Genomic DNA, 24,469 nt, shown 5'->3' with positions numbered 1-24,469 from the left:
GTAGGCATGTGGTATGTGGGTACGTTTGATAGGCCATGGTATATTCTTATTCAAACACATGTTGTAAGAATTCAAGAAAAGGCACATAACCTCCTTCTCCGAGCATATGATAATCACGGGCGTCGGGCCGTCCCCGATTTCCTCAGCGAAAACCTACCTGCCTGCCTCATCAGCGTATTCGTATCCCCGGCCATGGCACGATAATCTTCTTCGGATCTCAATCGTTGAGATATCACCTCATGCCATGCCGAGGGTTAGTTAGCTGCCTGTGGTGGATCCGGAATAACAAGTAATTAGCGTGTAACCCTCCCCCCTTTTGCGGTATTAACTCTCCAGATCTCGGCCATCGAGTGATCGTAGTCCATCGCATATATCGACGGCCGGCCGTTTAGCTGGCCACCGACCTGGGTTTCAGGTTGGGGTACGTTTGGAGTTGACTACATTGTACATACTCACATGTAGTTAATTCGGAGGCAATGTTTCCACCTTCCCACTACATGTATTACATGTATACTACATGTACTTACTCCCCCATCACCCCATCCCTGCATGCAGCACGTAACGGCTATTTTGTAAAACGGTCTAGCCCCCCCCCCCCCCGGGGCCCCACAGGATCAGATGTTATGGAACGATGTTTCCTTCTCGCTCTGTGTACGTCCCGCTACCCGCAAACCCTGGTCACCGCAAACCAACAGCCGAGCTTTGTGCACGCAGGCCCAACCGCCCCCGAGTTTCCCCATCTTATTTACGGTGAGGTGGATTGGGGGGGGGGAGGGTCCCGACACTGAAAACTGCCGGCGGATCACCCGCTGTCAAAACACCCCAACCAAGTTCGCTTAAGAAAAAAAAAGGGGGGGGGGGGGCTGTGGGCAGCTCGGTAACGTAGCGATCTGGGTCGAGATAAGATTTGGTGGAAACCCGGATGGGTTATATAGCAGGTACTATCTATCTGCGCGCGCCCAATTCATCCCTACTATATCTGTGGGGGCCAGCCAGACTTGCGCAGCCGGGCTTGCGTGCCGGTGGTTCCCCGGGTTCCTGTAGCGGGTGGAGATGAGGGATTGCGGAGAGGGATGGCGGCCGGAGTGGTGGAGAGGGATGGGGTGGGATAGAGACTGGGCTAAGAGGTGGATAGGGTGAGTGATATTTTGTGAGTATAATTTTATTTTGGGTGGCGTGGGTGTGGAGATCGATGTGTACTCTCCACAGCAGTAATAGCTATAGTCGTTACTCATGTGATACGGTGTTCCTCCGTACCTTTTTAGTAACCCGTTACCTACATGTAGATAGAACCGCTGCGAGGAATAGGTAGAATTTCTGAGTTTACTTAAGGATTCCATACAGCGGTAGTGTGGTCCGGTCCATGGGCCAACCCGACTCGCTGAGCCCGTGCCTAAAATTGGCCTCCCAGTCAACATATTTCTTCAGCGATTCATCCCAAATATCCAGGGAACACCGGTATAATGTTTTCCACCGCCAATGCTTATGTGATGCTCGCTGAGAGGGGTAAGCTGGTCCAGGTCAATGATCGGCAATGCAAGGTATCGTTCTCCAGCATTTAGGACCTGACAACTTGAGCTCAAATATTTTGAGAGGACATCTAACATCGATCCGACTCACCTTCCATGAGCCAAACCTTAAGATTGCTACGCCCATGTGATCATAGATGGCCTGTCTGCACAAAGTATTTGTAAGATGATATATTACACTTCTTGATGCGTAGAAATTCTTTTTTCTTCTATGGTACGAGTTGATTCTATTGTTCTGGTCAAAGATAGGCTCACCTCGAGTGAGGAGTCATGATGCATGAACATATTGATGAGATTTTCCTATTCACCGAGGGGCCCCTTGCCTGAAATTTACCTAAACACAGGAAGCTTCCTGGCGAGGGCCTACCTTCTATAGGTGGGCAACGTTGAGAAGATATATGATGATATTATAGCTGGATCCTATCTTTATGACGATAGCCTCTATGGGACGAAAGCTTGAGGATGTTTGAGGAAAAATCATAATGCCTTCCTAGTCGGAACGCCCTGCATATTGCTCAGACAAACGCGCCTTAAACTAAAGACTATGCAGGCTTATCCAATATGCTTTCCGGGTTTCTTTTGTCTGTCGAGTGATTTCACCTACAGATCGAGGAAATATATGAGTATATATATCGTGAAGCCAAACAACGGCCCTAAAATTTGGCGCGAATCGAGGTGCAGATACTAGAATTTTTGGTGAGGCGAAGACATTGAGACCCTTCCCCTTCCGCATTCGAAGGTAAAGTCGCTCGGCAGACAAAAAATCGGGTGTCTATTAAGCCCGACTTGTGCTTTCAATCCTTATTCGGCTCGTGCTATGGCCTGGACCCTATGCCCGTACACGCGATGGATTCATGCCTTTCAATCTCGAGTAGGTCTACCTCGAATAATCTTACCTGGACCATCTCCCTTTCTGTCACCGCCTATCTAGGCTTTGAGCGGTGAACTTAAGCGTACTTAATCTATAGTCATGGATCGTCACTCGCACTAATCTAGTAGCTTATCCGGCCACAGGCACCATGAGTCAATATTGAGCAGATATACTTTATAGACGCCTCCCACTCCACCGGAATACTCCCCTCGCTTGAACAGATGTTGATTCGTTAATGTTTGGTGAGGAAATCCGGTACAAGAGGTAAAGAGGCCCTTTCTTAGGCCCAGCTGTTCCACTGAGGGGGGTGTTCCTGTGGAGGGGTAAGGCGTCTAATTGATTGGGGAAGAAATGAAGATCAGAAAATCTCCAGATTCAGCAATTTCGAGAAAAATGCAGTTACCTAGTAACCCCCACGGCCGGAAGGTTGGAATACCTACCTCTACAGGAGGAACAAAATATGAATTTAATATCTCTCACTGTATTCGAACCCGTTTCCTATTGCCATTGTAAATGCGGGAAGCTAGCGTTTTGCTGGACTTCTTGAGCAAGAAGCTTCTTTCCCATCTCCGGTTAGACTACAAGATTTCTTTCTTACTTTCAATCTCTCTCTAGTTTTTATTGAGAGGTAGACGACTTCCCTAGACACTCGAATACCGCTCTCACTCGAGTAGTTGATGGTTATAACAAAGATTCTTTCTTTTTTGCGTTAAATGTTCGAGCGAGCGCGGCGTTTGAGTGACTAGGGAAGATGTTTAAGTAATCATCCTTACCTTTTATATATGGGCGTAGAAGCTTACGCTTGCCTACACGAGGTAGTTCAAAAGTGCATATTACCGTTGGAGAGCTATAAAGAGCATTCTCTCGCATGGGATAATAATACTAGAGGGACCTACCTTAGCCAATATGTGACCTTTATGTTCTGCTTTTCCGGGAACTGGGAGAAAAAGATAATGTCGTGCATATCACTATGGATATGATAATGTTTAACACCCGTTATCCCTTCGTCTATTGATGCGTCCCATCCTACAATAGAGGATCGCAATTCGGCGAATCATTAATTAATTGGTTATTAAGCTAAAGATATCTGTAAGCAAAAGCCACTCTCTTGGTACCAGCTTTAGCGTGGGCAGTATTCTTCGACAGACGAAGGGATAAGACTCCACCATTCACCTGTACACCCTATCATCCGGACGGTTGGTGGTGCTTGGTTGAGTAGAGGCATAGAATCCAGTTATAAGGTACTTGCTCTTCTTTAGGAGGACTCACTCTCCTCCATAAGAACCTGAAGTGACACAAACGAGTATAATTTGTATGGAGAAGCGTCGTGACCCCATACAAACTGTCCCGCTTTAGTCACCCACATTTTCAGGTTTTACAGGAGGAGAGCGAGTAGATCTTCCTCTTGTTATGATAACCGTCCGGTTGAGGGGGTGTGTCCGGGTCAGTGGTGTAGGTGTCGAAGTAAATGACCTACCTTCAAGGTACTACTTGCGTGTAATAAGAAACCAAGGGCGTTCATAATGTCGGGGTTCGTCGATATTATTCTTTCAAGATTGAATGTTGCTCATTCTATAGCTGGTGATGATGGGGAGCCATGCGGGCGTAGGTTTAATGCGAATGCGCAGGGGAAAGGAAGGCCGCCAGAGTCCACCATCCAAGAGAGAAACGGCGTATGTGTTTCTCGTCTAGAATAGACGAAGGATAAGACTTTGAAAACTCTTGACAACCTTTCCTTCGTCGGTAATTTCAGTATATCGCCATGTGCAAGTCATTGCGTAGCTTTCCATCCGTTGAATGAGAGCCACCTCACATAGTGAATACTGGCAACAGACATTTACCTGTCGATAAAACTCTCTGCTCTGTAGAATTTCGGTGCCCAATGACTGGGTATCTGACGTGACGCTCTCCACTGGTCAATGTCAGGAGTCGTTGTTGGGCGTTTCGTTTGTTCTCATTGTTGCCCAAAGCGGAAACAGTATCATCTTAGAAAGTGAGCATGAGACCATGTTTGCGGTATAGCCATATGAAACGATTTGCAATAGCTCGTCCGTGCCCGTTCATTCGACAGCATGATATGTATTAGCTAGGGTAGACTTCAGTCATGGCGCTGCTTCAACCTCGCCGGACAGATGCACGTGCTGGTACTTTCAAAGTTTGCTACAGCTGCCCTATGATACGAGGCTTAACCAAGTGTCACAATACATGAAGCAAACCCCTCGAAAAACTATGGATTGATCACATGTACTTTACCTGTTGTGAAATGGCTATGACTAATTGCTGCTCTCAACCTGCAGCAGACACACCACTACCGGCACTATGTGACAAATAACCTACATGTATGTATCGAGAATCTTGAATTGGTGATGGTAAGGTTGTCTGAGCCCGATGTTTCAAGATATCTGAAGAGGGTTCAAGGCTGTGAAGAAAGTGTTGGAATTTATAGGTGTATAGAGGTTGTTGGGTTGGTGTGGTAGATGGCTGAGCTGAATAGACGAGTGTTGTTGATGTTGAAGGGTGGTCGTTGATGAAAGATGAGCAGGATATACATATAATCATTTTTCTGGCGGAAATTCCAGAGAATGTGTTCCTGTAGTATTAATCACACAAGCGGGTTAGGTAGAAGCGGTTCATGTAAGAAAATTGAGGTACGGCCCTAATAGCCCCTAACTCCCAACTGCTAACTCCCAACCCTAAGGACCCTTTACAGTCTGAGTCAGAGCAATTCTTTCTCATCGTGCTTGAAAATTGTCTCTGCCTGTCAGTCCTCATCACGTCAAGCACAACTAACTAGTCTAGGGGCGCTATCTTATCATGATGGAGATTTATCAAAATCAGCCCCCACCCCCTTCTCCGAAAGGGAGGAGAGGGGGTCCACCAACCCACCAACCAACTTACGATTCCCTCCCTACGTTATACTTTGCCGACTACTTACTGACTTGGACTACTTACCGACTTACAATTCCACCATACAAGTGTTGCGCCTAGAATCCATATCTGATGGTTTTTTTGCCTTTGGCTTCAGACAGCCGGTCATGCATGACCGGAGACCCCAACATCATTCTTCATGTTGGAAACATCACCTTCCGTTCCACGTGTTTCGGGCAGATTCGCTCCGTTAGAAACCGTTTCACTTCTTAGTAAACGAGTTCTCCTTGACGAGGATTGACTCGGGTTAGGTCATGACTGACTGCACCATGGGTACAGCATGAACAAATATCACACTTATTTATAAAGCAGAAGCTGACTTGACTTAGAGAGATTAACTGTTGAGCGACCTCGCTCGCATGAATCCCATTAATACGTGTGGCTCTTTCGACACACGAACATACAAGCTCCCAAGAGAAGTGCGAGTGATACATCATGACGCACGCCTTCATCAGCTGTGCTTATTGGAGCAGACAGACAGCTCCATCTGCATATACAGGCGACATGTATGCATGTACCCGCCTACCTACGAATTCAGCGGTGGCGTAGGTGGTGATTATGGTGATTATGGTGATTCCCGGCGAACAATCACACTTGCCATTGCTACTATGCTTGGCAGCCTATGCGAGTGATAATCCATGCAGCGGTTTCTTAATATAGAAACCGATATTTCCTTTTTCCTGTGTATGTTTGCGTTCGCCAACACGCTGCCTGCTGGACTCTCAACTTGCGCGCATCTACTCTACCCAAATCCAGTTATGTAGATAACTACGGTTAAGGGGTAGCGGATGATTTCGGGTGAATTTATTTATTTTGAAAAATATATCTAACGTTTTTGTCGCTATGCAGGTATAACCTTCTAGTGACCAGTGCTATCCGCTCCACCCAGCATGCCAACATTACAGCATAAGAACCGAAACCCCAAATGCTAAACAACTAGTCAATGATCTCAATGGTATGATAATAGCCTACCAATCCATGGCGCCTTTGTACAAAGATAATGAATCAAATCCATAATGATAATAGTTACGGCGAAAGGGGAAAAATAGGAAAAAATATCCATAGAAACAAAACACCTAAACACCGTCCGCAGATTATGCCCATAATAAGGAAACCTGAGAAAAGGAAGAAAGAAACAGAGAGAATCAAAAGAATAGAAACCGCCAAACGATCGCGCCAGAGAAGACGGATAGTAAAACAAAGGTTATCGGTCCGAAGTGGGAAAGGTGATCGAAAGAAGAACAACGCCAGGTAGAAGTAGAAGCTGACCGGTGATTTATGAATCATGCTTTTTCGCGAACGGTGGTGGAAATCTTAGTCGGAAGTGCTTATCTGCATCGCCATCATTCAGTCAGCCTCTGCCCCCGCGACCACACAGAGGAGAAAGGAGAGGAGAGGCAATACCCTGATTTTTGACTGAGTACAAGAAGTTGACGATGACGTCGTTCTCCTGGATCGGCTGCGCATTGAAATTTTTCCTCACAGCAGTCGCTAACGCATCTCGACTACTCCTGGTCCTTGATCGACTAGGTGCCTTCCTTCCAATGCCCGTAGAGAGCACTGTGTTGTTGAATCCACCCGACGCAGAAGGGACTTGGAGCTTGTACGCGTGACGATACCTGTGGAGTGTGTCGAGATCGATGCCTTGCCAGCCCATCTGGTGTTTGGCGAAAAGGGTCAGGAGACGATGGAAAAGTTGAAGAGAAGTTGACTTACACCCTCGATCCCTTCATGGGCGTGAGTTCCGTTCGCGTTCGTGGTAGCAGGAGCAAGAAGCGACTTTTCTGACGCAAGCCCTGCTGCTGCTGCTGCTCCCAGTGCCTGTCGACGCTTCTCAGCTGTGGATGCTTTTTCGCGTGATCCACCGCCTACACTTGTATCCGAACGGGAGTCGTCGTTGGCAGGGTTTGCCCGTGATCGTGCTGGAGGCATTTCTGATTCGGAAGGAGGAGGAGGTGAGAGGAGCGGAAGCCTTGAATATTGTCGGGCTGGTAGAGGAGTTGGGAAGTTACGATTTCGGGAGGGATGAGAGAGTGAGGTGGTGGTGGTGGTGAGGAGAGTGACTGTCGGCTGGAAGTGATCATCAGGCGGGGAGGAATCGGGAAGGAGGAAGAGTAAAGGAGCAGGACCAGGAGGGAGGAGAGAGAGGGGGGCCAACGGACGAAGGCGGAAGTGGGTAAGGGAAAGTCCGCACAACACAGCGCAGCAAAGCAAAGCACAGGCAAGCAGAGCAGGCGAGCAGCAAGCAAGCACGCACGCACGCACCCAAGTAAGTGGACGAGTTAATAAATGCGCAAGTGAGTTCTAAATAGAAGACAGGCAATGCAGAGTCAGAGGAGAGAGTACAACTGGGCTTAGTTTAATTGCTAAGGCGGGGAAAACGCGATTTCGGGTGTGAGAACCGCGCGCGTCTTAAGTAAGCAGCTGGATAAAGAGCCTCAAACGCGTAACTAGTCGACCCTGGTTGGCAACTGGATTGGATTGGATTGACACTGACAGGATGGGACAAGACAGCTAGGTAAGGTAGGTGGGTGGCAGCGTTGTACCTACATGGGCGTACATACGTAAAGGTAGGCGCATGTGGGGTCGAAAGCCTGCAATTGCTCATCACTTCTCTGACCTTTAAATACATACATAACCTCTGCATAAAACATCAAGAGATGGGTTGGTACCGGTTTCAAAGTCACGAACTATCACTCGGCCCTCGAACTGGAACAGGCAATGCACGAAGCAGCATTCCACTCTCCTTTTAGCCAACTTACTACGCCCTACCTACAAACGGGATAAAGTTAATTTATGTGCATATCTCCCTCGCTTCACGTAGCCCTACGCACTTGTCAATGGTAAATGTCACAACCACTAAAATCATCAGAACTCGCCTGGGAGCTTTCAAACAACTAACAATGTAGAGTACATATATGTAGACTACATATATGTACTGTATAAACTCTATTGGGCTACCCATAAACAATAGACAGAAAGAAAACAATAACCCCCATTCCCAACGCCCTCAATGCCATCTAGCCGTAAGTTTATGTGAAGAAGAAAAAAACCAAACCAAACTCGAACGCGGGGTTCCCTGAAGCCTCCTTACCTTAAAAGGCCCTTTTCATCTCATCCTTCCTTTACCTACTCTCTAATGTCTCGAGCAACGACCTCCTCACAGCCGCATTAGTAACCCCGCCAAACCCGAATCTACAACCACCCCGCATTATGTCAGCATCTTACCCACCAACCATCACACAGCTCTCTCTCAAGAGTAACCTACGCAGGTAGAATGCGGCACATCCGTGCCATCGCACTTGGAAAGTAATTCGTCTTTATCACCTTACACCTCTCCTTCCAACTGACATTCCCCCGATTGTATAGGTCCAGCCCTAGAAGATGAAGCGGCGTGCTGAGGATCTGACAACTCGCCGGTGCTAAGAATTGTGCCCAACTCTCCGGCTTCATAAGCATGTCCTGTGGCATATACGGAGCGAGGAGTGGGGGAACGTTGAAAGAGGAAAAGATCGTCATTGCGTCCCTGGCAGCAAACAGGACAAACGTAGGAGCTGGAACAGGTCGTGGGGAACCGGTGCCGAACATGCGCGCGAAGGATCGGTCTTTTACGAGCCCGAGACTCATGTTTACACTGCATTTCCATCTACTCAGCACCGGGAGAGCTAGCCAGCTAACAGGAGCACTTACATCGAGGTAGTTGCAAACTTCTCTGGGCCGGCGGTAACGCTCTTGATGTCAGTCCCGTCCCGGATAGAGGCTATTGTGTCAACCATGTTTGCCGAAAGATACGTTCCGCAGTATGTGAGCTGCACAATTAGCCAAAAGTGTCCGTACCAGGAAGGGAAGTCGGGCGCGTGACTCACATAGATCAGCGCAAACGGTTTCGAGAAAATAAACTTGTGAGGTGAAGTGAACAGCGTCTTCAATGACGTGCCTACAGACGCTAGCACTGATTTTGATCGTCCAGAGGCATTCTCAATAACGCTCCTGCCAATAGAAACGTCCTGTCAATTGTCATGCTCTAGGCAAATACTGAAGGTTGCCAACGTTTAGGGACTGTGGAAAGAGTGGTTCATGTGGGAATAGGAATTGATGATGCGCATGGGAATGCTGTTTGTATTTCGAAGCAACTGCGGAGAAAGAGATAGTTCCATACCGATCGATCAAACAAATAACTACTCATAAGCAATTGGAATCAGCGACCACTACCCACAAAGCACATTATGGGAATAGGAATTGAGTCATACCAGGCGCAACCGCCAATGTCGCTGCACCAGCAGAGACAAAATCCACCAAAACCCTCTCAAGCGTCTTCACCTCTGGCTTCAGCACCTCCACAATCTTTGGCGTCGTCACAGATGGGGTTGGAGGAAGAGGAAGCGCCGGGGACGACATGTTGAATTATTCTATCCGTACGTATCTAGGGAAGGAGCAAAGAGAGAAAAACGAAACCTACGCTACGTAGAGTAATATTAGGAGGTAGGTAGAGGTTTGCGCCCAGTCATCGTCCCGTGTTCCCGCTCAAGAGTTGATATGTAATTACATGATATGCTGCCAGCACCCAGGGTCAGGGCTAGATGAGAAAAAAAATGGAATCAACAGGGTCTCGGCTAAACTATCCCCATTGGGTTTGGCGTAACCGGGGAATGTGTAAACACACCCGACATCATCTAAGCACGCGAATATAAAAAGCTTTAATCATCATGGGGAAAGGTGTGGAGATAGATATCGGATATCTGGTGTTCGGGGTAATGTCTGAGATTGTTTGGCGTGCGCCGGTTGCTTGTGGATGATGATCGAGCGGGCTAGGGATATTATATGCACCAAGCCGGCAGTGTCATGTAAGCTGATGCAACTGGTAAGAATCCGATAAGATATGAGACTATGGAACACAACGTCCACAAAACCTTCCAGGACCAAATTGAATTGGAATGCTACCGACTCAGGATTTGATCTCACGGAAATATCTGGCGAGGTCTACTATTCTCTTCCTATTGTGATAAGGTAATATCAACACTTATGTCCTAGAAACTTTGATAGAAATCTCGATGTCCGTTATAAAAGATTGGCAGGGCGGGTGCTGGAGTGAGCTCTTTCCCAGCTCTGATCTTGCAGGGACAAAAAAATAAGTACTATAGTCATGAGAGTATTCCGAGGACCAGAATATATGGCCTGGAACCCGTTTATTACACCGGTTCATCATAAACACCAATGACTTTATGACCAATGATGTAACGCTCAAGTATTAAGTATGTTCATATTCTCCACAAGTATTCATCCTAATATTACCCAGGGACCTCGTGGATCTCCAAAAAATGATAGGGAATACAGAGGGGGGTAGGGAATGATACCACACGGATTTTAAGAAAGAGCTCCACCTTTGAGAGAAAATATGCTCCATTCCACACACTACCTACTCCATGCCGTTCCATTTTGTGACAGCAAAAAAAAATGCAACCCAGCGAGACCCCAGCAACAGACAACCTATGGATATGAGTAGATATTCAACTATAAGCCCGCTCCCCCAATCATGATAGGTGCCACTCGATGATCTAGGAAGTTGTAATCCAGGACATATTCTTTCTGTAGCACACAAGGCGGAAAGAAATGAGTTAGCAAAGCTCTAGTTTATTTGCTTGCCCCTCCAGATATGAACTGCTTCGTTTTGGCTAAAACTAACCCTGACTCGTTCCCACTGATTCGGATCGAAGAAAACGTAAATGCCCTTTTCAGCAGTCTCAGAAACTTGACGAATATCACTCGCCGTATCTTTCGTTAACCAAAGCTTGAGAGCTGTGTGGTAACGCCAATTTCGTGACGATCTGTAAATGTAAATGGGTTCTGTATCAGCTGGAGCAGCTCTCAACGCCCGAAAATGTAGGTTGGGGTGGTACTGACAGTTCTGTAGCGACAACCTCTTGCATTACATCTCTTGGCATGGTGTAGAAAATATAGAAGAGGGTTTCATCTGAAAAAGCTGCAACTTTAGATCCTAGGGGTTGGACATTATGCACCGTGTAACAGGAAGGCAACTGGAAATCCGGTTCAACAGGTTTTGAGTCAGTGTCCGCCCAAGGTGACGCAAACGATGGATATAAAGGAGCCCTATTTACTAGGTCAGACTCAAATTACCTAAGGCGGAAGAAATAAAGGGATAATCACTCGGGTTGATTGAGATCAAGCCCTAGTTGTGTTAGGTCTTGGCCTAGTGCTAACATCGAAAAATCTCCGCTCTCCCCTCTGATAAGGTTTAAAAGTCCACCAAGCCCAAATCTGTCAGTTTCTCCCATCATGTTGCTAGCGGTACCTGTACCCACTGAGCCTTCTCCGAAGTCGACACCGTTGGCGTTAGACGAAAATTTTGATTGTTGTTGTGGGGGCGGCTGTTGCTGTCCTAAAGAATGGCCAATTGGGTTTTGTAAACCTGGAGCAGGCGATGCGTTTGTTTGGGGCGGTAATGGCTGCGAGAGATTTGTTGTGGCGGCGTTTGTTGGAAGACCAGGTGCTCCATTGGGTACCATTGAAGAGGTATTTACTTTCATCAAATTCTACCGGAGTCAGTATTTGGATTGGAGAAGCCGAAAGCTTGGCTGAGAGCTCAACTCAAGCCATCATATCCGAAATAAGATGGAGCCTACCAACCTTCTTTTCAACATCTGACATTGGCACACCTCCGGGCTGCTGCATGACATCAAGTAACCTGCTCTGCGGCGGGGCATTCCCCATCCCTAATCCATTTCTCCCTGCAACACCCATATTTGCTTGCCGTGTAGAACCGTACTGCCCTCCTGCCCCCATAGCGCCCATCCCCATAAACCCTCGTTCGTCTAAATGATCGCCTCCCTGCGCTGTTCTTGGTAGTGCTGGGAAGTCATCCAAGCTATTGGGCTGCATCTGCTGTCTTCCTTGGGATTGCCCTTGACTACCGCCGCCACCCCCATTCCCACCTATTCTATATCCATCCATATCCGGGAATAGATCGTTTGGTTGCGGCGGACGATTCTGTGATGAAGGCGACTGAGTGCTTATCCTATTCCAAGGTTGAACGTTCGTATTTTGTGGCTGTCCTCCGAGCGCGGGGAATTCGCTGTCCAAATGATCCAAAATGTCAATATCGGGTTCTTTGGCATTGTCCATCTCAAATAGCTACCATGAACCAGTGACTAGACGCGAGGAAGAAGTTGTAGGATACGAACCTCAAATCTAAAGGTGTACCAGGCTGGCTAGCAAGTTGAGAAAAGGGAAGACTAGAGCCAGGCCTGCTACCCGCTGGATTTGGGACTCCCGGTGGAGGTCCGCCTTGCCATCCTCCTCCTATAGATACCAATCGAGCGACGCCGCATGCCCAAACATCAGCTTTCATAAACTTCGTGATATCAGGAAACTCGGAGGTCCTGGGTCAAGTGGGGGGTGTAAAGGCGCACAAACCGATTTTTCCGTTGGGCATTCCTCCACCTCTTGATGCAGCAGTGGCGGCTGGTGGAAAGCCTGGTAGTCTCATGGGATTCTGATTAGGGGGGCCTAAGTATAAATAGGAACGAACAACCGGTTAGTTTACTCCTCTGACCTAGCTGTGGTATTCGGGGGTGGATAGAACACGGGGATGTCGGACCTTGACGATTCATGATGTTTGCGATGTTATTTCAGTTGATATCTCGCTGATGGGCGTATATCTTGTCTGGGTATCTTGAGTATTAGTTGGAGGAAACCGATGAGATGTTGGGGGGTTAATTAGAGTCTGGTTGATCGAGGGGGGTGAAGCTTTACAAACACGAAACGATGGAGTAAAGGTGTTCGCGTGCAGGTGATGGAGCGGATGGTTACTTGTGGTTAGGGCTGCTGTAAAGATGCAACGGAAAAGGTGGGGTGCTAAAGGTAAGGGTCAGGGTTACTGAATGGTCCAAGCTCCTTATCAATCTTATGCACCTACACACTCGCAGCTCATTATTCATCCTGGCCCTAGATATACTTTATGACTGTTTAAATTTGATTTCGATAGGTACAGCACCTCTAGCTTCTATGGAGGATAACCAGCGCATGATTGTTATTGCATATTGCATGTTGTCATTGAGGCTCTAATTCCGAGCAGGCATATCGAAACCTTCTATGTATGTACCAAGCTTTATTCAACAACAGCCAACCTAGGGACAACAATTTCTAACACGATCTTTAGATGAATTTCGGGGTTTTAATATACGGAAAAGTCTACGTTCAGGGGCAAATATCTCATATGGGCTTATCTCTTTCCCTGGCATCACAGTAAGAAGCAAGAGAGCCTTTAAAGGCTATTTTAATCTAGAAAGTATCATCGCGAAGTGGCCTCCGGACGCCGCCAACACCTTCGAGATGATGGGACTCAATGCGCGCCAAAATATATCGCCTAACTGCTTGTAGAGCATAGTCACTACTGGGGTAATGGCAAAACTGGTTCTATGGCACACAGAAATCGACGAGATGGTTAGAATCAACAAGGCTTCTGCACATTCAGTTTCGCTATCTGGAAACGATGTGTTGCCACAAAAAGCTCATTTTCTTGGACAAAGCATGACTGGCTGATACCTAAAGACTCTCGTTCGTTCATCGCGAGCTAGAAACTATGCCAAGAACGAGTGATCATCCTTGATCTGTCACTCAGTACCGGGTCCATAGTTCTACTCACTTTGATAGGTAGGTGTGTCAACTTCTATCTTGAATTCTCATTAGCCAAAATCAACTTTTAGCTGAGGCTCTTCCTCTTAAAAGGCTTATTACACCACTCAAATTGACACACCACCAAAGCGAATCCAGCCATATTCGTTATCCTTATGTGTAGCACCAAAACCTGAGACAGTGATTCCACGGACCCGTCAAAGGAGTAAGCTGCATAACTACATGTACTCTACCTACATGTACCTACCTACCTACATGTATTCAAGTCGGGAAAAAGGACGGCCACCTGAATATTAAAACTATTTGGGAATGATAAACAAATATCGAAATTTGTTTTCCCATAGATATTACTATGATCTACGCAAATCCCAACAGTCATCAATAATTTAAGCGTCAGCTAAATAAAACCCAGCGAGGGGTACCGTACTGTCGTGCATGCTGGGGCAAAAGGGAGGGGCAACCTCTCTCGTATTTAAAACTTTAGGGCGTCAACCAAGCGGCATAGCTAGAGTAGTTTATCGATCAAACCACGTGTCGCAAAACCAGAATGTTAAAGGACTCCCTAGCGCTAACCCTGCCAAGATGCAGCGAATCTCCTCATCGAATGCTGTGTAGTTGGCTGTCTTTGCGATTAAATTGGGCCCTGCCATATGAGATTGTCGCTGCTCAGCCCAACTAATATTTCTATGTGTTCCTGCTTTCATATGCATATGGTCAGTATCCAAGAATAGAGAATATTAAAGTCGAGTTTATAGTAGATCCAGTGGGTGCATGTGACTATTCGTTACTAAGTGAAAACTTGATGTTATGAGCAATATGAGTACGAACTTGTTTAGAGGTGAACCTGAATGTCCCCAAATCCCAATACACAATAATTAAATACATTGATGTAACAGAAAATAAGATACGATCGCTTTTAGATAGGCTTCCATTGTTTATGATACTAAGAGTTTTGGGGACAAACGACACTTGAACTAGGGATTGGTCCTCATCCGAATCACCATCTAGCTGGCTGTTGAGGGTGTTTTGACATCAGACCGATGTACTGCAGCAAGATCCAACCGGCATATCTGCAAGACCACAATTGCAAAGCTACACTTTTATAATTAACCACAACACAAGAGTGCAATAAAGCAGCCAGTAACTCAACAGCACGGCGAATATTAGTTAAAGAAGGTTAGAATAGACAATATCCGGCGGTAATTCATGTTGAATGATCCCAGTTTTATTTATAAAATAGCTGTTATTAACCATTATAATTAACTTGAAACTCCATATTTAGAACCCAAAGCAAACCATCTTTTCTTATCACAAGAGCATGGAGAGCCTTACATAAATACGAGACGCATTGAGGAAGGCCTGCTGTCTGACCCTGAATGGCTTCAACTCTAGGGATCGACAGTCATTTTAAGATGATCTAGGTAACCCTACAGTGGCCTGGTAGCCCATGTGGACAAGTTGATATTATGATATCTCGGTACTTTTTATATATAGTTAGTTGTATTAATTAATTATGACCAAACATTGCCAGCTGGAGGTGAGGGGAACTGAGAATATGCATGAGGATCGAATGTCTAACCTCTCATATAATCCCTTGGCCTGGTAAGACATGTAGATTCGGGACCCTCCAAACTAAGCAGGTTTAGACTGTGGCCCAGTGACTTTGCCATGGGATTATCATATGGCTGAGCTCGCCGCCACGGAGGCAAAGGCACTGGGCCACAGTCTAAACCTGCCTAGTTTGTAGGGTCCAGAATCTGCATGTCTCACCAGGCCAAGGGATAGACCTACCGGCGAGCCTCCCCAATAGTCATTGACGCCGGTTCTTATATATATAGAGAGAAAAGGTATAAATAAGGCTGTAGAATCAATACCTCAAGTTCTCATCACCGGCAAGAAATTCAAACTCTTTTCTTCACATTCAGAACCAGTATTATCATAATTTCAGAAACATTAATCTCTAGTAGGAGTGGAAATGCATCAATTTTGACGTTTCCCATACAAAAAAGTTGCGAGATACACATTATTTGATGCAATAACCGACCTACTCTGTGTTAAAGGCATTCCTGTCCCATTACCGACACTTTACTGACACCTTTACTGATGCATTTACCTGTTAAAGGCAACAAGATACGACTTTACTGACGACATTCCCCGTTAAAGACATGTTAAACGTAATAAAATACGACTTTACTGACTGTTTCCGGGGTTTCCTGTTTTCCAATGAAGCCTATCCTCTAGATCTCGAGATAGTTGAATCCCCAAATAGAATATTTCGATGGGGTCATCAAATGGTATCTGGCATCAATGGGCTTGTCACAGTTGGGGAATGCAATTTCATTTTGGTGGATCCATTGTTTGGCATATACATGTAGGGTATTCTGACTTGATGCTTCAGGTATAATAGTAGGATGTCTTGTGATGATTCGTTTCATTGGCGATGGCCTTCGCCAATAATGTGAAGCATCACCGGTGGCCAAAATTTATCCCCCCTTCTGTATACGCCCAAAATGAGTGACAGAAGCGTGACAGGTAAAGGTGTCCGTAAAGTCGTCGGTAATGTCATTGTAAATCATTAAAAAGACGTCTGTAAAGTCGTCCAATTTCCCTTAAAACGACTTTCCCTCTGCTAAAATATTGACATTACCCACGTAAATCAGAGCTCGAAAAACGACTTTACCGACGACTTTACTGAATATTCTAGGTACACATTTCCACTCCCCCTAGAGAATGCGTTTCACTTCTGTGCTCCTCCTCCTCATTAGCGTATTCACCTTCATGGTCTATGCTTCTCCCATCGAATTAGTGGAGCGTGAGGCAATTCCAGTTCCGGAGACTTCACCTGCTATTACCGGAGATGAAGCTCTTAAGCCAAGGGCAGCGACTTACAGTTTCGTTGGCTGTAATCAGAGGAACTTCCAGGTAAAATATTTTCTCCCTCCCCCCATCCGTCACTATCTCACTCGAAGTTCTATTACAACCCTTTAATTTACACCAAGCATCACATGAGATTTGACTAATATACTCTCAAATACCACCTTGTGGGGTACCTGCGTGACTATTACCTGTGAATATGGTCAATGCTGTCAGTTCACGAATTTCGAACTCTTACGGAAACACCTTCTCTCCGGATACGCCGTGAACGTTGTCGGCCTCTTCCTGTGAGTAGTTCCTCATGGACAGCGGTTATAATTATATAACTAGGGCCACTAATATTGGGGCTAAATAGATACCATGACAATATATGCGTCGGGGACTCAGATCGCCTCTGGATCGACGAGGATGGTTATCGCGATTTGTACAGTTTCTCGGATTTCAATTCCATGAACATGGATGGTTAGGCTGTGGAAAGCTAGCTATAAATCATAATTAGGGAATATTTTGCTTTCCCTTCTTGGAATGGTGCGTAACTTGAAAAGGGTAGCACTTTATTTCACAATCGTTTAATCCCTTTGTACAATTACATCGTTAGCCATATATAAAAAACATGAATTTCCCATATATGGAACAAACAGGTGGTCTCCCTCAATCTCCCAAATAAGGAGTCAATGCGCAAATCCACTCGACCACTTGGCAGGCGACATGTTACAGCCTTAAAAAATTTCTCGGATTCATACAAGGTTTAGAGACGGGCATGCAGAGATGCAGATTAGCTAAGATGAACGGCGTGTTTATATCCGATGTTCAATTTTTAGTTACCGCACAGTATGTGATACCGAGTGAGAATTTATGATTCGATAATATATCTTTCGATTCTGAGTTATGAGACAAAACGTGCGTATAAATCAGTAATCGGGAAGTTAAAGGCTATTTTCTTCCATATAGTCAACTTATTGAATTCATTGTGCTACCGCCAAACGCATTTGAGAAGAAAGGAACGCATAACCTAAGCATACAAATTTGATCCTCTGCTCACACGTGTGAAGCCTGCTTCACACTATAAAAAAACTGCAACAATTCGTGTAGACACGTACGTGCCGCCATGTATCTGCAAAAAAAATAGCACCATTTTCAGCTGCAGGCTATTTTGTAATTTTACGTTACCGTACTGATAGTAACTAGCTCACCATAATTACCTCCACGCCCCCGCCGTCCAAAACAGCTTCAACATTTCAACATGACCCTCTCCGGATGTCCTCCACTGCAAATTCATCGTTGGCGTGAATCCCCACTTATCTGCCACGTCGATCCTCGCTCCAAACCTGATCAATGCCCTGAGCGTCTTGGTATCACACCACTTCGCCGCTTCATGCATCGGCGTGCTACCGTCCCTACCCACAATCCCAACCTCGGACCCTTCCGCCAGCAACAATAAAACCAACCTTCCATCCCCAGCCCTCGCAGCTTTATGCAGCGCCGTCTCTCCCTCGTTTATCGTCGGTAAGTCCACGTCCGCACCACCCTCTATTAGCAACTTTGCAACCGCATACTCGTTAGCCACATGTAGCGGCGTATGTCCCTGGGAATTAAAGACATCCACAGTGGCACCAGCTTGAATAAGCATGTTAACGATAGCGCTCTGGTTGTGAGCTGCGGCATAGTGGAGTGGTGTGAACCCTTGGACGTCGGGGAGATCAAGGAAGGCGTGCATAGAGATAAGGAAGGATACGACCATAGTAGCTCCGCGTATAGCAGCAATGTGCAGGGCTGTTTGGTTAAAGCGGTTGGTGATGTTTGGAGAGACCCCACTGAGAAGGAACATTTTTAGGGAAGGGAAGTGAAGTTCGCCTTTGTGCAGAGCCCGGAGAAAACGACGGTGCGTGTTTTCGCAGTCTTGGCCAGCGCGGATGATAGGAGGAACTGACTTGGAGGGAAGAAATAGGGAGGTAGAAAGGCTCATCCTGAATGATATTAGTATAAATATGATTGCTGACGAGGATAGATATATATGCAATTCCACCTAAGGGGCAATATGGGCAAAGGGACGTAAATCCACGCTGGTGGGGTGCCAACACATAGTTTAACAGAAAGTGTCAAGACCCTTCCCAGGTAGCTTGATTCTATGTTGGTGTTTCCCCTCAAAAACATTGAAATATGTCCTTTACATCATAAGGAGGACGTTCCATTTAATTCTAAGTGTCATCAGCCCTCAAAGGAAGCTTAGGCATGCAAACGATAGGCAGAGGAGATGCCGAGATTTTAACACGTGACTGGAAGCTTTCGGGGCCATTGCCATATATTCATTGGCCAATAAAGTACCGTTATCCTAATGTATACGTAAGGGAATGGTTACTTCAATTTCTGAACCGAAACTAATTCGCAAAGGCACCTCACGTGTCAAATGCCACCAGATCTAGGTCATCTACCCCAGCTGGTCAGGCAACGATATTACTTTGAGGGTAGCAGCATTCATAATAGAACTACTAACCAGATAATGAAGAGAGAAAAGCATAGCATCACAGTCTCTCACTCGGCCCTCGGGTTTCATCTGAGCTCTTCCATTCTGTTCAATCCGGCCCAACCTCACATATATATCCCCAACAAACCAGAAAGCAATTTCTCGTCATCTTATATAGAGCATATCTTTAAGTTTTCAAATCATATATTGACCTAACTTCGTCGCAGAAGCCACGGTACCCCCAATAAATAAATTAACAAAAAAAAGCCACGGCACACCACAAACTCTCACTCGGCGCCTGGCTCACTTTGTGCAACATAAGTACTACCACCATGACACAGACCAACCAGGCAGATTGCCTTCCAACCCATCTATAAACCCCCCATATCCTCCTTGTCAAGGGAATAGAGAGGGTTTTTCGCGACTCGCATCAACCCTCTACCACATGCATGAATATCGTGTGGATCGGAGCTGGAATTATATAGCCAGCAATTAATATTACCAGACGCAACAGCGGCCTGCCCTAGGAAAATCTATCTTTCTGCTGACACCCACATGCAAAAGGAAGAGAATATAGGAAGAAAATGGCTTGAGATGACGACTCAAGTCAAGAAAAGAATACACAACTTAAAGTCTTAATTCCAACCAGTATTTGTTGGAATTCATTCGTAATAGACATCCCGGTCATGAATAATGTTACAAGAAGATTAAAAGAAAACGGCAAAAGAAGAAGAAATAGACTCGACGGCCACCACCCCTTTATCGGAGAAACAATGGCAGGAAACGAACCCCCCAAACCAGCCAATCTATCCTTTAGTTCTCGATTAAAGAAACAATAAAAAAAGAAAATTCAAAAGAAGGTATCGCAACCGCTATCGGCCGAGCGTCGGTCCTGGTCCTGAGGTGTAGTCTTCCGCCTGAAGGGCCCTGGCGCTATTCCGCACATGATCGAAATGGAAGCAGTAGAGAGCAGCGAGGGCGTACCCCTGATCCTCACTTGCAAGGTGCCAATCTCCCCTCCTATCATAGACCCTTTCGTTAACCGAACCCGTAGTCAACAACTCCCCGATAACTCTCTCGTCCCTCATCCCGCGTCGTCTATCCTGCCTGACTATCCAATCAACAGCCCTCTTTCCAGAGTTATCAACGCTCATTACATCTGCACCCTCTCTTAGGAGCAATCTGAGCATAGCCTCAGATGGCCGTTTTGCCGCCCAGTGGAAGGGTGTGCCTCCCTTGAACACGTCCCTGGCGCCGACTGCAGCCCCGCTCTCAAGTAATAATTTTCCGATCTCGGCCTTCCCCATATCGGCAGCCCAATGGAGAGGCGTGCCACCCCACCAATTATCGGCAATGCTCGTATCCGCCCGCCAATCCAATAAAAGTCGGACCATATCCGTGTGTGCGAAGAGCACAGCCTTATGCAGCGCTGTTTCGCCGAGGTTGTTTCGCGCGTCAACGTCGATACTTGCTTTTAGCAGGCGTTCGGCGATCGCCGTGCTACCCCCGTTGCCCCAGTTTCTGGTCGCGATATGGAGAACCGTCTGGTCCTTGGTATCCCTGAGATGGACGTCAGCGCCTCTGGCAAGAAGCAGAGCTACCATTCCTTCGTGGCCTCTCGAAACTGCGAGCTTCAGCGGTGTCTCCCCGAGCTTGTTGCGTGCATCTAGGTCGACGTTTGGATTGTCAATGAGCGCGTGAGCGATTGTGAAATCGGTTCTGTCGTGGTCAAGTGCGATATGTAGTGCTGTGCAGCCCTTGCTATCTTCCCGGTTGACGTCTTCTTCGGGAAGCTTTCCGAGGAGCTGGATGAAAAGTGCTATGTGTGATCCTGCGGCGGCGAAGTGAAGGGGTGGGGTCCCATCGGGGCGGTCACGCAGTGCTAGACGTAACAAATGAGGTTTCAGGACAGAATTGAAACGGCGTGATGTGAGTATAAGGGAATAGAGGGTAGAGCTGTCGGGGGGGTTGGAGAGCTCGTCACCGATGATGAGGAAAAGTTCGTTGGGGAGATCGTGGAGCCGCAGGGGCTCATTGACTGGCTGTACTTTGCCATTGTCGACGTCTATTGAATCCATATATAATGCGTTCTGGTGGCTTTGGTTGGGAGTCGAGGTATCGCTGTATTTGATGATATGATGGGTCAAGATAGTATGTGCTTTGTTGCGTGATGAACGTGTAAAGGAGGGCCTTTTGTGAGGAGATTTTGAGTGAGAGGCCCCCATGGCAACTAGGGGTTAAGTGCACTGGTAACTGTATTGAGAATAGTATTGAGAATAGTATGGGTAACAGGCACGTCAAAGTTCAAATACCACCGGGATAGTATAGGATATGTATAGTATAGTGCTGTCAGGGCCGGAATTCCTCCTCGGTGCAGAGATACTATGGATGAGCACTCGCCGGGCCGTTGGGAGACTATATCAAGCTGTTTTTTTCGGGGATCTCCTTCCTTCTATGTATTATTCTAACGACTAACGTCATTAAACGTGGGATGGACTCAAGTGGAGGCTTACATGTATTATACAGGGTTGCCCGCTTTCACCTACTTCTTAGTCTTTCTTCTAGAAAAGCTTGGTGGCCCGATTGAAGAGGGTGTGCAGGCCAATCAAAAAGCCACTTTGAACCAATAGTACTGCAGTGGCGGGAACAGACAGTTTTTTTCTCGGTAAAGATCTTGCTCTTGAGTATGACAGAGATCATGGAGGCAACAACATGAACAGCTATAGGGAGTAGGAACAGGACGAACAGGACGAACAGGATGCATCATCTCCTCTAGATCTTATACGAGCATGCAGGGGGGCAATCCTATCGGTGTTTACCCTAATTAACAGAGTAATGTACCCTTATGTTATTATTGATTTCATGGCCGGGAGTGTGCTCTTAGTAATGCACACAAATCACATATTCCATTTCGTTGTTTGTGGATGTATCACACCTATCGCCTGCCCTCCGCACGCGAACCAAACGAACCAAACGGATGAGAATGTGGTGGGTGACACTGACACCTAACCCTACATGATACATAATGTAACTGGTGTGCCCTATGCATTTGGCACATGTAGGTTACCCGGCCACCGCCAATCGCCCCCAGAGATGATTGTTTCTCCTATCGGCAAGGCAACTAGCAACTGGCATCTCAACGACGCAAAAGGGCTCGCGTCTCCCCGAGGATAGAAAGTCGCGACGATAGACTGACGGAAGAATCCAATACGACATTCCACAAACTTCTCAGTCCTCAACACCCACAACACCGTCCACTTTCCTTTAATACGAACCCCTCTCTTTGTTTAACGAAGGAGAGATATTATAATCAAAAAGAGAAAGAAAAAAAAAGGAAGAAGACACTTTTGGGGTTTGTGAGAGACGCTGCACGAACGTTTGGATTGATTAAAACGCGCACGAGAAACTTAACGTCACCAGACCCACCGTGAAGTTAATACAGCATCACGAGATCTACTTCAATAACAAGGGCAAACACGACTAAACAGTTTCACGTCAATCACTCGGCCATTCAATCACAAAAATCACGACCACGAGCCTCAGACGATTACAGAACATACGCAAGAAAGTCATCCCTCGCACACACATCGCCATGCCTCGTCCCCGCAAAGCACCCAGTAAGGAACTCCCCCACTTACCTTGGTACTAGTAGCCTCTGTCTAATACTACCTCAGTATCTAACGGCGCTGCCTCCCCTGCTGCAGTAGAGTCGTTGACCCCCACCACTACGTCCACCCCCGCTGCAGACTCGGCCAGCCCACCTCCTTCAACCCCCCATGACACAGAGCCCTCGACGCCAGCCCCATATAGCACACTCAAGCGCAAGCGCGGCCGTCCCTCTCGTGCTGCCCTCGACGAAGCTCTCCGTTCGACTTCCACCCCCCTCCGCAATGATGATGACCCCCCCTCTGACGCTGGGACTCCTGCTGCGTCCACCCCATTAACCACGCTTTCATCCAAGAAGCGCCGCGGGCGTCCCCCTGCCTCGGCGAAAAGCATGCGCTCTCGCGGCGGTCCTTCTCACGTCACTAGCGTCCCCCTCGACAAAGACGGTAACCCCCAGACCGTTATTAACGATGAGATTGTTCTCCCTGAGGACCCCGCCGGCGAGGACAAGGTCGACAAACTCGGCTACCTCCTTGGTGGGCGCGAGTACCGTTGCCGTACTTTCACGATCCTGGGTCGTGGAGAGCGCCTTTACATGTTGTCCACCGAACCGGCTCGTTGCATAGGTTTCAGAGATAGCTACCTGTTCTTCCAGAAGCACAAACAGCTCTTCAAGATCATCATGGACGACGACGAGAAGTACGACATGATCAACCGCGAGCTCATCCCGCACTCTTACAAAGGTCGCGCCATCGGTGTCGTTACCGCACGATCCGTCTTCCGCGAATTCGGCGCACGCATTGTGGTCGCTGGGCGCAAGGTCATAGACGACTACTGGGAATCGCGAGAGCGCGCTGCAGGCGCAGTCGAGGGCGACCTCGCAGATCCCGAGGACCGTCTCCCTGCCAAAGGCGAAGAGTACAACCGCAACCAGTACGTAGCCTGGCACGGCGCCAGCAGCGTCTACCACACCGGCGCTCCCTCCGTTCCCCTGCCTGTCGGCGCAGCAGCGGCGAAGAAGAAGCGGGTGGTTGTGACGGACACGAACTGGATGTTTGAGCACTCGCACGCAGCATCGCAGTTCAATTCGCGGCTGCTGGCGCAGCGCCTCCAGGGCGCCGCGGCGGGCGTGTATGAGCCCCACACGAACCTGATTTTCTATCCGGCAGCCACGCAGCCGACGAGGGCGAGATGGGAGCAGGTTGGTGCGGGCGAGAAGGGAAGAGGTGCGGTTATTGAGACGTATTTGGAGAGTGTGCCGATTGGAGTGGGGATTGATGTGGGCAAGGAGTTGGGGTTGGGCGTCGAAATGTACGATGACGCTTTTGTAGAAGGGCTTGGCACCGAGGAGGAGAAGATGGCGGTTAGGGCTATGAGGAGCAGGGAGAGGGAGTGGGCGGGAAGGTGGTAATATGGGCTGCCTTTTTTTTTTTTTTTTTTTTTTGTGTGTGTGTGTTTGTATTCTAATTTCTATATATTCCTTTTTTCTTGGGTATGATGAATTCATTCGGGTTTTTGAATTCGGGTCGTTTTGTTCTGCCCTCT

General features: G+C 47.2%; 7 protein-coding genes across 7 annotated transcripts; 2 read left to right on the top strand and 5 right to left on the bottom strand.

The window, feature by feature from the left end:
• Nucleotides 1-6,604: 6,604 nt before the first annotated feature.
• H6S33_001666 (uncharacterized protein) lies at nucleotides 6,605-7,260 on the bottom strand (the record flags this gene model as incomplete). The annotated part of the gene is made up of 3 exons (XM_044833019.1): nucleotides 6,605-6,660; nucleotides 6,733-6,985; nucleotides 7,045-7,260. 3 exons carry the CDS (start codon nucleotides 7,258-7,260, stop codon nucleotides 6,605-6,607), a joined length of 525 nt encoding a protein of 174 aa, XP_044693727.1.
• A 1,332-nt stretch (nucleotides 7,261-8,592) lies between these two features.
• Nucleotides 8,593-9,726, bottom strand: H6S33_001665 (uncharacterized protein; the record flags this gene model as incomplete). Its single annotated transcript, XM_044833018.1, has 5 exons — nucleotides 8,593-8,962; nucleotides 9,019-9,137; nucleotides 9,195-9,318; nucleotides 9,365-9,506; nucleotides 9,579-9,726. 5 exons carry the CDS (start codon nucleotides 9,724-9,726, stop codon nucleotides 8,593-8,595), a joined length of 903 nt encoding a protein of 300 aa, XP_044693726.1.
• A 1,451-nt stretch (nucleotides 9,727-11,177) lies between these two features.
• H6S33_001664 (uncharacterized protein) lies at nucleotides 11,178-12,468 on the bottom strand (the record flags this gene model as incomplete). Its single annotated transcript, XM_044833017.1, has 3 exons — nucleotides 11,178-11,436; nucleotides 11,548-11,879; nucleotides 11,974-12,468. 3 exons carry the CDS (start codon nucleotides 12,466-12,468, stop codon nucleotides 11,178-11,180), a joined length of 1,086 nt encoding a protein of 361 aa, XP_044693725.1.
• A 5,584-nt stretch (nucleotides 12,469-18,052) lies between these two features.
• Nucleotides 18,053-18,484, bottom strand: H6S33_001663 (uncharacterized protein; the record flags this gene model as incomplete). The annotated part of the gene is made up of 3 exons (XM_044833016.1): nucleotides 18,053-18,121; nucleotides 18,183-18,202; nucleotides 18,256-18,484. The coding sequence occupies 3 exons, from the start codon at nucleotides 18,482-18,484 to the stop codon at nucleotides 18,053-18,055; spliced, it is 318 nt and encodes a 105-aa protein (XP_044693724.1).
• A 133-nt stretch (nucleotides 18,485-18,617) lies between these two features.
• On the top strand, nucleotides 18,618-19,317 carry H6S33_001662 (uncharacterized protein; the record flags this gene model as incomplete). The annotated part of the gene is made up of 7 exons (XM_044833015.1): nucleotides 18,618-18,643; nucleotides 18,719-18,736; nucleotides 18,797-18,806; nucleotides 18,863-18,906; nucleotides 18,959-18,984; nucleotides 19,067-19,197; nucleotides 19,246-19,317. The coding sequence occupies 7 exons, from the start codon at nucleotides 18,618-18,620 to the stop codon at nucleotides 19,315-19,317; spliced, it is 327 nt and encodes a 108-aa protein (XP_044693723.1).
• An 873-nt stretch (nucleotides 19,318-20,190) lies between these two features.
• H6S33_001661 (uncharacterized protein) lies at nucleotides 20,191-21,396 on the bottom strand (the record flags this gene model as incomplete). Its single annotated transcript, XM_044833014.1, has 1 exon — nucleotides 20,191-21,396. The coding sequence occupies one exon, from the start codon at nucleotides 21,394-21,396 to the stop codon at nucleotides 20,191-20,193; it is 1,206 nt and encodes a 401-aa protein (XP_044693722.1).
• A 1,514-nt stretch (nucleotides 21,397-22,910) lies between these two features.
• H6S33_001660 (uncharacterized protein) lies at nucleotides 22,911-24,335 on the top strand (the record flags this gene model as incomplete). The annotated part of the gene is made up of 2 exons (XM_044833012.1): nucleotides 22,911-22,935; nucleotides 22,993-24,335. 2 exons carry the CDS (start codon nucleotides 22,911-22,913, stop codon nucleotides 24,333-24,335), a joined length of 1,368 nt encoding a protein of 455 aa, XP_044693721.1.
• Between the last annotated feature and the right edge of the window lie 134 nt (nucleotides 24,336-24,469).

Source organism: Morchella sextelata (genome assembly GCF_020137385.1).
Source record: "Morchella sextelata strain SCLS chromosome Unknown scls_11, whole genome shotgun sequence".
Classification (NCBI taxonomy): Eukaryota; Fungi; Ascomycota; class Pezizomycetes; order Pezizales; family Morchellaceae; genus Morchella; species Morchella sextelata.
This window is presented reverse-complemented; position numbering and strand designations above follow the sequence as displayed.